The 12,550-nt window shown below is 36.7% G+C and overlaps 1 protein-coding gene across 1 annotated transcript in view; it reads left to right on the forward strand.

Annotated features, from left to right (window-relative positions):
- The first annotated feature begins 402 nt into the window (after positions 1-402).
- Positions 403-12,550, forward strand: part of heatr1 (HEAT repeat containing 1) — a 33,096-nt gene continuing 20,948 nt past the window's right edge. Inside the window, exons 1-14 of the mRNA XM_079595437.1 lie at positions 403-547; positions 1,142-1,283; positions 1,642-1,858; positions 2,077-2,218; positions 2,341-2,442; positions 2,534-2,680; positions 5,017-5,228; positions 5,342-5,472; positions 8,319-8,418; positions 8,528-8,632; positions 9,987-10,104; positions 10,840-10,947; positions 11,091-11,186; positions 11,293-11,375. Of these exons, the coding sequence (XP_079451563.1) occupies positions 1,142-1,283; positions 1,642-1,858; positions 2,077-2,218; positions 2,341-2,442; positions 2,534-2,680; positions 5,017-5,228; positions 5,342-5,472; positions 8,319-8,418; positions 8,528-8,632; positions 9,987-10,104; positions 10,840-10,947; positions 11,091-11,186; positions 11,293-11,375 (1,703 nt within the window). The 5' untranslated portion in view covers positions 403-547. The remainder of the gene's footprint in view (positions 548-1,141; positions 1,284-1,641; positions 1,859-2,076; positions 2,219-2,340; positions 2,443-2,533; positions 2,681-5,016; positions 5,229-5,341; positions 5,473-8,318; positions 8,419-8,527; positions 8,633-9,986; positions 10,105-10,839; positions 10,948-11,090; positions 11,187-11,292; positions 11,376-12,550) is intronic.

Consider the following 12,550-nt stretch of genomic DNA (forward strand, 5'->3'; position numbering starts at 1 on the left):
TTGCGGCGTCATCGAATGAAAGCTGAGAGGGACATATTCTGGGTTGTTCTGCTAATGAAACACTGCAAAAAATGTCTTTGCAAGACATTTTATTAGACAAAAACTCTAGACAACATGAGCTGTGGAAAATTATAAGTGATCTAGGAGCTTTTTACAGCGGAGATTCCATTGAAAACATGGTGAGTCTTTCCATCACAGCCTCGCTTCCCCATGGCTACTCTGAATAGGGTAACGTTAGCTGCTATAATGTAAAGATGAATGTGCAAATGACCAAGGACGGACATATTTTTTTAATTTGCTAAGGTAAGGACTGGACTGGACTGAAAGGACGAATTTTATTAAAGTGAGACAGCAGGTGGCAGTAATGCAACATTATGAATGCCAACACTGCCGTAAAACACCATAGAGACCATCCGATGCACTAGGTGGCAGTATAACAACATAAACTGATTCATCTGCCACCGAAAACAAACCAGAGAGGGAAATATACACTTGCAGGCTGCCAGGCTCACACACGTGGACACTGCGGTAATAACTGCAACCAAAGGTATGAGAATATATTTACTGTTACCACTACTAAAACACATAAACTGGATCAAAACATTTGATATTTTATGCGAATAACTTTTCCATGTGTCGCTATAGGCTGATTGTATGCAAAGAAAGTGCTTTATAGCAGTCCAAAATAATTCTCATTGGTCATTTTGATTGTAATTTAAACATATTCGTCTGTGTTGTTGAATCAATATAAGGTAGGCTGCGTTTTGTGGTCCACCACATATGCTCCAAATCTCATGTAGCCTAATGTTAGCCTGTCAAGAATATGTCCATTTTCCAAGTCCTTTTTCACCGGTCAAAATATATGAAAATTATTTCGCAATTGTATTATACAGTAATGAAAAAGCCAATGATAAGCGCAATGAAAATGAAACTAAAAGGTGATGAGGTTAATCTCATCATAAAATAATATCGCAATGCAAATAAATACATTAAACTAAAGTTCTTAATGTAAAATATAATTTATTTTGAGGTGAAATATGACCTTTGATACAACATATAACATTGATATGTATCTACTGAAATGGCAGAATATTGGTTACTTTGTGTAAAAACAAGTTATTTTATTATCACGTCACTTTAGATGACATCATTAGCACATCAGTTGAAGCGTCTGGCTTTGCCCCAGAATGACTCCAATCTGCTCAGTCGGAGAGAGGTGGCCTCTGTGCTCTTTGACCCTAAAGATGCTGCTACCATGGACCGCAGCACCTTCTATGCACTGGGTGAGTTGCTTGTCTTACCAGAGCTTGTTTTTCCTCCAACCCTCTACGGACACATTGAAGCTTGGTAGAGTACAGAAAATGAAGTGATCAAATGTAAGTAATGCTCTATGGTAATGCTACATAGTCTTCTAAACCTAACCTTGACTTATTTAGTTACCTTTTATTTGAAACTTTTAGTTACCTTTAGTGACCTTTTATTCACAAGTACTTTCCAAGGTAAGTACACTGTATGTACCTGTACTGTAAAATAAAGTGCAACCTAATAACTTACCTGTTGGTGGCAAGCGTATATAATTATTGCATCAAGCAGTAATACTCACCTTACCTAATTTCTGCTGTAATTAATATTTCTGAACAGGCTGCACAGGACTTGAGGAGCTGATGGGTATTGATTCAGCATTCAGTGAGTTTCAGGAGACTCTGTTTAGTCAAGCCTCTCTGACTTTAGAGCGCAGCATTCAGTCCAAAGAAGTCAACAAGAAACTGGACAAGAGCATCTCACTCTTTCTTACTCGACTGTCACCTTACTTTCTGCTCAAGCCTGCTCTGAAATGCATTGAATGGCTAATACACAGGTAAATTCAGTAGATTTGCCTTTGTCACACTTACGTGTTTGAGTCTCACTTTGTGATTCAACAGTTTGCAGACTATTGATTTAGGCCTGGTTTCACAGACAGGTCTTAGAATAATAAAAATCATACACCTTTTATAATATATATTGTTGCATGGGGAAATCTTGACCTGTCACTTCACTTATAAAAATCTTCATTTAACAAATTGAACTTGATTTCAGATTCCACATTCAGCTGTACAACAAGGACAGCCTGATTGCTTGCGTGTTACCGTATCATGAGACTAAAGTGTTTGTACGAGTGATCCAGCTTTTAAAGATAGAGGATCCAACCCACAAATGGCACTGGCTGCATGGACTTCAGGTAAATCTTATCAATTTCGTATCATATAAGTGACATATATATTGTCAACTTGTCGGTGTAAAGAAAGATATACTTTCATTTGTGATTGTGTCTCTTCTAACAACCCTGTGCTTTATCTATAGAAACCTGGTGTTCCCCTGGCTCGAGGAACTCTGCTCACACACTGCTATAAGGATTTAGGCTTCATGGATTTTGTTTGTTCTATGGTCACAAATTCAGTAAGGGTAAGAAACCTGGGTTGTGTGCTATCTATTCTGGTTAAAGTCTGCCAATTGAGTAATTCTGCTCTGGTTAATGCTTTGAATCATATTGTAGGCATACTCTGGATTGCTCCGGGATGGGAACTGTCCACAACTGCGCGTGGTTTTCTCTTTCTATGCATCTACCATCGTTTCTGCACTTGATGCAGTGGAGAAGATAACTAACTCTATAATTTCCAAGCTGCTTCCATTTGTACAACTGGTAAGACAATTATTCAGTAACATAATGCAGATGTGGTTAAGTTTATATTATATATGTATGTGTCTGAGATATTTTTGATGGATTATATTTTTGTAATATTGTATAATTATTTTTTATGTAACATTAGTATAATATAAGCTTTGATAATCAGAATTTTAATTAGTAGCCAACTGATAAGATTTTTTTAAATGACTATTATTTACATCCATCCAATTCCATTTCAAGTCCATATTCAGGTTGCAGTCATATTCCCAATACAGTGCTTTGCTTGTTTGCATGTAGACATTGGAATATTCCAGTGTACGTGGTTCTCCTTTCCCGATGTTATTTTCAGATGATTCAATATGCTGCGTCATTAGTTTTGTTGCTACTTTTTCCACAATAATTTAATTATGGGTAACACTTATCACCTTCAGAAATGCCTGACAACTACACCACGAAATGAAAAGTGCCAGGCAGTTAATAATAATATAATTATCATTCTTAATCATTTCTGTTAGTGATTTTAAAGTTAGATTTTAAAGGCTCCTAATTTTGTTTTTGAGGTCAACCCGAACCTCCATCGCAAGGACGACTTGAGCAGGATATTTCTCAGTAATACGCTACTCATTTTGACGTACATTATGATTTTTCAACTGCCTTTTCCTCACCATCAGCATTAACAAGAGTATGTCCATCAACAAACCGATGTGTATATTTCAAATTTATTGCAGTGCACATGTGGGAACTATATGAATAACAGTGCATACATTAGCCGAGCACTAACCTAAATCACTAATGTAACATAAACGTTTGGAAAACAAATCTTGCTCCATCCTTTATCTTTTCTCAAAGTAGTAAGAACGACAGACAATCTGCATTAATAATAGACACAGTTTTAGTAAATAGTGGCCCACAGCTGATAAGCAGAAGTATTTCAGTAAGACTCACACACCCGGTAGAAAATGTAAACATCAATAATTATTCAAACTTACAGGTTGTGATTCTGCGGAGCAAGTTGGTCCAAATAAACTGGGTACTGACACATCATTCCAGAGCAAGCGTTTTACTTAAGACTTCACAACTTTGCAGAACATTTGTACATTCACAAACCGCTATATTTTACACTGCATGACAGAATATTTGAAAAACCATAATAGGGGCACTTTAATAAATTATATTCTAGTTAAAAGTCTCATCACTCCAGAAATTTGTGAGCAACCTCGTTTGCATGGAGACGTTTGGCTTCAATCGAAATTAAATCATTATGATTGATGAATTCAAACAGTTTACATGAATGCTAAATTAAGTGCTCGGATTGATGTTTGCGTTTACATGTCACGAGCTTTAAATTAGATTTGGTCTTTTGACATGCGCACACTAAACCAATATACAGAGTTTCCCACTGTTGTCATGTACTAAACATCCTCCTCTTCTTTGTTTTAGAAAGCCGACTTAATATTTATTTATTCCGCGTCCTGTTTAGGAGACGACGAGCACATGAAGCTTTGTGCTTTTAAAAAAAAAAAAAAAATGCTGGCAAGGAAAGAGTTAACAGTGTGTCAAGCACAGTTGCCATTGCACACGCGCAAAACTTTTCATTTTTGGATTTCAATCCAGTCAAGTGTTTACATGTCCTATCGAATTGATTCGAGATTGGATTAAAAAATAAAAGTTGTATCCCTCCCTTCTCAAACCAATTGAAATTATAATCGGTTTAGTCACTTTTATTCCGATTGAGGTGTTTACATGGAGCATTTTCATTCTGATTGGACTTTTTAACTAATAATAATAAGGAATACAGTTCTCCATATGCATGCGTCTTATTTCCTAAAAGTTTTTTTTAATTTTTTTATTATTATTATTTTTATATATATATATATATATATATATATATATATATATATATATATATATATATATATATATATATATATACACGAAAAGCACAACTACATTTTGTATATATTCAGAATAGGCAGTGATTTCTCTTTTTAAAAATAATTCAGCATACAGCATCCTGTTTTTGAACATATCTCAATTTAAGTAGTCTGCATAATAAAAATTGTCTTAAACTAAATGAGTCAATCGAATAACTGTTCCCAGTGTCTAGGCTATATCAAGCGGTGGGGGCAATGCATTACCCATATATACATAATACAATTTAATAATATGTAAATGCAATATACTCAAAATTACTTGATTGTAATTATATAATATATTTCTCTACCACATTTTAAAGGTAAATATCACCAAATGGAATGGACAAAAATAAATATATGATAGGAATATTGTTCCAAGAAAGGATGTAAGCAACTGAACCTAAATACTTGTCTGCTTTTTCCCTACATAACCAGGGGCTGAAATCTAACTTTTTAGACTACACTGCTGCCACTTACATGATCGTGTGTCAGATGGCTGTGAAGGTAGTGATGGATGATCAACTGGTGGACACTCTGACCTTGCTGTTGTGCAGGTCTCTAGGTCGAATGCCACAACTGACCAGAGAGGGTTTGAGCTGCATTATCATCCTCTTGCAGAACCAGAAAGAAGGTGTAGTTGGTCCAAAGTAAGTTAGTAATTTGTACTCTACTTTGTCTTTGAATAGGACTAGTCTAATATATTTATCTCACAATTATCTCTATCTAAAAATTGTATTTATTTTGTGTCTTTTTCCATTAGGGCATTTGGGTGCCTGTCTGCTACCCCTACCCTGGTGTCCACACTCCAGAATATAGCTACGGTCCATGACATCAGTCCCTTACTGCGTTACCTGCTGCCCCATCTCATACAGTCTGTGATGACGCAGGATGGTTAGTTTCTATCTTTGAATCTATCTATATATATATATATATATATTGAGGCTGGGAATCGATTAAAAAAATTAACTAATTAATTGAAAATAGCCCTATATCAAATAATATTAAATATCAATATATTATTCTTCATTCAGTTCAATGCAACATACTCCGATTTAACAAATTTTGTATTTATTTTTTTACAATAATAATCAAAATAAAGTATAGTTCTACAAAGCTTTTATTACCAGAGCATGTGATCAGAGCAGGTCATTTTACCTTTGTTGTCCAGCATGGCTATACCAACTCAGTAGGGCTATTGCAAACAGAAGTTTACTATTGAGAAATTTCACGTTATTTGTGCGGACTTATTTTTCATTGCATGATTGGTACATGATGGGCGGTTGGGCCATGAACGACAGAGCAGAACGTGCAGTGCATCGACACGCACGTGCGAAACTGAGAGCGCGGCACACACACTGAGCGGAAAAGACCCGCTCGTGAAACGTGATCGCCGAACACTGAGGCGCTTATATTTTCGGCCTTTTTTCTCTTTCGGGCAAAAACTGAAAATGCCATTATCGGCCGAAAATTCGGTGCATCCAGCTTCTATGGTATTTGATTTCAGCTTTGCTAATTGTACACAGCATCTTTGTTTTGTCAAACGCGCCATCAGGCAACTTTTTAAATGCAAAAATTCCTCCTAAAACTCCTTCTCCATCTCGGTTCGGCACAATCACAATAGCAGCTGCAAAAGGAAGTCATTAAAAGGAGGCAAAAAAAGTGCTGCGTCAAGTTTTTTTTTTTTGTTTTTTTTTTTGCGTTAAACATCTCAAATTAATCGCAAAGATTAACGCGTTAATTCCCCCAGCCCTAATATATTTATATATATATACACAGTGAAGAAAATAATTTCATTTTGTTTGCCCACTTACAAAGAAATGAAGGGTCAATCATTATTATGGTAGGTATATTTTAATGGATAGAGACAGAATATCAACCAAAAAATCCAGGAAAAACACATTATATAAAGATATAAAATATATAAATTGATTTGCATTTCAGTGAGTGAAATAAGTATTTGATTCGCAAGCAAAACATTTGGTGGAGAAACCCTTGTTGGCAAGCACAGAGGTAAGACGTTTCCTGTAGTTGGTCACCAGGTTTGCACACATCTCAGGATGGATTTTGGTCCAAACCTCTTTACAGATCCTCTCTAAATCCTTAAGGTTTCTTAACTGTCACTTTGCAAGTCAAAGTTTCAGCTCCCGCCACAGATTTTCTATAGGATCAAGGTCTGGAGACTGGCTAGTCATTGTCATGCTGGAAGACTCATCCACAACCCAGTGTTTCAGTGTTCTAGCTGAGGGAAGGAGGTTCTCGTCCAAGATTTTAAGGTTTCATGGCCCCGTCCATCAGCCCCATGGTGAAGTCGTCCTGTACCCTTAGCCCAGAAACAGCCCCAGAGCATAATGTTTCTACCTCTGTGCTTGACTGTAGGGATGGTGTTCTTGGGGTCATAGTCAGCATTTCTCTTCCTCCAAACACGACGAGTTGAGTTGATGCCAAAGAGCTAAATTATGGTCTCATCTAACCACAGCACTTTCTCCCAAGCCTTCTTAGAATCATTTTAGATGTACATTGGCAAACTTCAGATGGGGCTCCCCCGTACATGTGCCTTCTTGAGCATGGGGACCTTGCGGGCGCTGCAGGATTTCAATCCATTGTGGTGTAGTGTTTTACCGGTGGTTTGCTTGGTGACTGGTCCTAACTGCCTTGATATCATTAACAAGCTCCTTCCGTGTAGTTCTGGGCTGATCCCTCACCTTTCTCATGATCATCCTTGCCCCATGAGGTGAGATCTTGCATGGAGATCATGCAAGGATGATTGATGGTTATTTTGTATTTCTTCCATTTCCGAATAATGGCATCAACAGTTGTCTCTTCCTCACCAAGCTTCTTGCTGATGGTCTTGTAGCCCATTCCAGCCTTGTGTAGCTCTACAATCTGGACCCTTTGACAGCTCTTTAGTCTTGCCCATGGTGGTGGAGAGGTTGGAGTGGAAGATACAGATTCTGTAAATGCAAATCAATTTATAACCCTTTATATAATGTTTTTTCTGGATTTATTAGGTTGAAATTCTGTCTCTATCCGTTAAAATAAACCTAACATAAAAATGATAGACCCTTAATTTCTTTGCAAGTGGGACAGATCTGTCGCGTGCATCCTGTCACTGTAAACTGCCCTGTCAATCATCTTGTCACAGTTAAAATCCTCCATTCAATCTAATTTATTTTCCTACCGTTTCGGAGAGAAATGTAGTAGCACGTTCATCTGCCAGTCGTGGGTCTTTCATGCGGAGACTCTCCTCATGTGTTTGGAATTTGAATATAATGATGCATTTAAAAGTTAATGGCTAAACGTGTCTTTACAAAAGTTCACAATGCTGCTGCAGATGCAATATAATGTGGACAACATTGAATAAATACATTTTCGTCAGGTTAGATACTGATAATTAATCACTTAAACCCCTTTATCTAAACCTCTCTACATAACGCCGGACTCGCGCGTCCTCCATGTCTGTAGTTTTTTTTAACACTTTTCACTCGTGTTTGTAGTTCTAACCGAATCCTCGCCCAACGCGCGATGGGTTATGGGCAATATTAGCCGTTAGTGTTCATCGATCTGCACTTCGGATTCTGACCGGAAATAGTAGACTATCCGGGTATCTTTGGAACACTTATTTCAGCATACTACGATTTGGGACGTACTAATTCTACTTTCGAATACTATTTAGGAAGGATAGTATGTGAATTGGGACGCTGCAATGGTTAATTGTTTTATTTATTGTTTCCCTATAGGTGAGCAGCAGATTGAAGGTTTGTCTCAAAGTACTGGACTATTAGAATCACTGCTTCAGAATCTTCAACTGTCCAACAACTTGGAGAACACTGCAGCCAAGTAAGCAGGGTTTAATTTAGCCTCAATTATGAGTAAAACTCTCTTTACCCTGGACATTATGGTCTGCTTTATTAAATCTTTATTCGTTTACATGTATTGCTTTGAACAGGCTGCTTCTTGAGGAGTATGTTTCCTGCGGCAGTGAGCTTCCCTCGGATAGGATTTCAACTCTTAATCAGAGAATTCAATCTACTGTACGACTGTTTGAATCCAGGTATGTTTAAAGTAGGGGTGTGCCAAAAAAATCGATTCACAGAAGAATCTAGATTCTCATTGGCAACGATTCAGAATCGATCTGAAATGTCCAAGAATCGATTTAATAAATAAATAAAATCAGCTGGCTGTTCGCCTCCATTTTTGTAACGGGACGTGAGCGGCAAATCACTAAAACAAAAAGGAAGCAAATGGATGAGAGGGAGATCTTTCGTTCCTACCATTTGCATGTGTTTTAAGTCCTGTCAGTTTAACAGGGCGCGCTTGACAGGGCATAAGAACGAGCAGAGAGAGAGAGCCGGCCGCGCGCGCGCACTCACCCGAGCGCTGTCTGCTCTCTCTCTCCCTCGCGCATATGAATCAAAATCAATTAATACAATGTTGTCGGGAAAAAAACTCTCCAGTGATGAAATGGTTTCTGTGTTGACAAATCTTGTGCGATATCCTAAACTGCCGAATGCATTGCTTGTTTTTTCTGTTTACATTTCATTGTGAATGCTGCTACGTCAGAGCGGCCAAAGCGTCAACAAGATTCCCCGTACTTTTTGACAAGCGTCCTTGACAGGGCGACCATAGCTTTTTTGCAGCTCAAGTCGGCGGCGGTGTGAACGTACAGTCAGCCGCCAGCTGCAGACCAACGCACACTGCAGAGTGCTTCACGAAACTCCCTGCTAACTCCGAGAGGGCAAAAAAAAAAAAAAAAAAAAAGACTCGGTCTATCGCTGCTTCATCGCCAGGTAGCTTAGGGGTAGGACTATTATTCATTTTGAAAGAAGCACTTTATTTTCATAACTTGTTATTCTTTAAGTTACTGTGTCTGACTGAGAAATATAGATGTTTTTTTGTCTTCACCGGTTGTGTTCTACATGATATTTGTGGTAAACTGCATCTATTTTCAACCATTTTGTATTATGAAGAAGCACTTTTGTTTTGTTCCAACTTATTTTATAGCTAGATACTAATGAGTAGCAATTGAGAACATGTTTTTGATAAAAGGCACTTCCCTGAGAATTGAACTTAATAAATGTGAAAAAGACACTTTAAAGTCTCCGTTTGTCATTCTGTATAGCAAAGCAGATGAGAGTAGATCATGATCAGAAACCCGATTAGAAATCATTATGGATAAAATCGAATCGAATCGTTTTGAATCGAAAATCTTTTTGAATCGAAAATCGATTTTGAATCGAATCGTGGCCTCAAGAATCGGAATCGAATCGAATCGTGAGATGGTAAAAGATTCCCACCCCTAGTTTAAAGTCACTTCTGCACTTTTGTGGTATAGTACAGCTCCTAAAATGTTATTAAATCATAAGGAGTGTTTTGTTTATTTTTGAGTGTTTTTTATACCCGTATAGGTATCCATGTGCATTGGATGTGGCACTGGAAAATCATGTCAAAAATGTGTTCTCTGATGATGAAAAAAGTCTGCTTCATCAGTTCATCTCTCTTACTATGAGCTGTGGAAAATATCAGGTAGGCAACCATGCTGTTTTTTTTTTGCAACCAGTCTTAAACAATTTTATGGATTATTTGTTACCTCCAGAATGGAGTCAGCTGACCTTTATCACAAAATAAATTCTGACAGGATAATCAGGACCCTGATGTGAAACTGATATTAGTTAATATGTAACATGAAACTGGCACAGATACGTATTAAATCAGTTGCCTGTGATAATCAGTTACACAAAAAAATATGCAAAATGCTGTCATTGTACTTTTTAGTTTGAATACTTCTGATTTGTCAGAGTGCTGTGTAATAAGAAATATTTACCTGAAATATTTAAACTTGTTTTTTTGTTTTTTTTTAAATATTTTTGATTTTCACACAAACAAAAAGAGACTGTAAACAGCATAAATCTTGCATGTGTAAGAGTTGAGTTTGTTTCACATGCTGAGCTTCTGTGATTAAATTTCTCCATACAATGACTGCAAATGACTTTACGTTCGTCAAATGTTCCATCTGGGTTTAATTTATAATGACCTTTTAAAGATGGTCTTTCTCCATCATTTACTGATCTGCAATGGTAAATTGTGTATGCAATTCTGATCTTTTTCAATCTGCTCTCAAGTTTCCAATCAGTTTTTAGAAATCAGAGAGAATAGAATGAATCAGATGTGTTAACGCTGTTTCAAAAATAATGGCTTTAATAATTTAAGTAAACCTTTAATAAAACCAAAACAAGACTTTTAAATGTTGTTTATATGCAGATCCTGCCAGAGTCAGACACCTCTCTGATGCTCAGCCTGAATCATCCACTACCCTCTGTGAGAAATATGGCAGTAGACTACCTGACGAAGATCCTCACCTCACAACATGTGTGTATCTTTTGTATTCTCTTTTGATGTTAGCTTACCATTTTCACCTCGTTTTTCTCATATCATCCCATTGAACATCCAATAGATGAACATTAATGAAGTAATGATGAGATGTTTTTTGTTTGTGTGTCTTTATGGAGCAGAATGGCTTTAATGAAGCATTTTTGAAAGATTCATTGCTGGAGAGAGTAAAGGATGAAGCGTCGGAGGTTGTGCTGTCTGCCCTTAAAGCATTGCAAGTAAGGACCACGTCATAAATGTAATTTTAAAAAAAATATATGTAAACTTTCAATTCGTCTTTTTGTATAATCTAAATGTTAATTGTCAGTTATGGTTGCTTGACAGCTTCACGTGGGACTTGTTGATCCAGAGGAGACTGTTTCCTGTTTGATTTCACTTCTTCATCGCATCAAACCATCCGCAGATTGGTTAGTTAACTGTTTTTTTTTTTTTTTTATCTTCTTTAACTCTGGAACTATACAAATGTATGAACAAATAATGACAAAAATATCAAGTCGGACACAAAATCAACAATCTGATGACTGCTTGTGCAATGAGATCAGCAATGACAGAACCAAGGGGTGGATCACACCAAACACCCAAGACTGCTTTATTTTCACTATGATTCACAACTTTAGAATGTAGCCTTCAAATATTTTTCAGTTAAGCAAAACTCAGTTGCCTTGAAAGAAAACTCCGGCACTTTTAGCGCAGAGGATTCTGACAAATTTTAAGGCACAGTATTTGAGTTTCGCCACTAGCGGTTGCTTATTTAAAACGATAAGAAAGGCGTAGCTTGATGACACCGTGGAAGTTGTCGTGTTCACCTCCACAGCTGATGGACAGCCATCCGTTTCAGTAATCCGACCGGACTCAGGCAGAAACCATGTTCATGGATGAGCTAAAGTTTTATTAACGTTACAGTGGTATAAAGCAGAGCATTTTACGTTCCTGTTTTTATTATGCCTGTATGTTGCCACTACTGCTGCGTTTAGTTGGTTATTTTTATTATGATTAAAGTTGCGTTTAACGTCCGCCTTCTTCTTCCCTGAACTTGAACTTTGTTATAGTTGCATTTGAAAGCTGAAATTCACAGTATTTTCATTCATTCTAATAAAACAGTCGCAAGTGCTGAATTACTACTCATATAGGTCACTTTATCTGCCGAATTAAAATTGTGGGGTAAACGCAAACACGTACGCAAAGGACCATTTGAAATCAGCCACCTATTGGCAGGTAATTAAGTCGGTTCTCCGTAAAACCTCAGAACTGCAGAAAGACTTGTATAATGTATAGACACTAGGGCTGTAACGATTAATCGCGATTAATCGCGATTAATCAAAATTCAAAATAAAAGTTTGTGTTTACATAATATATGTGTGTGTATTGTGTATAATTATTTTGTATATATAAATACATACACATGCATGTATATATTTGAGAAATATTTGCATTTATATACTGCATATATATTTTTATATGATTTATATTATATATAAATAGAACTATTTTATATATAAATAACACATTTTTATTAAATATATACATGCATGTGTGTGTATTTATATATACAAAATAATTATACACAATACACACACATTTA

Source organism: Phoxinus phoxinus (genome assembly GCF_949152265.1).
Source record: "Phoxinus phoxinus genome assembly, chromosome: 21".
Lineage (NCBI taxonomy): Eukaryota > Metazoa > Chordata > Actinopteri > Cypriniformes > Leuciscidae > Phoxinus > Phoxinus phoxinus.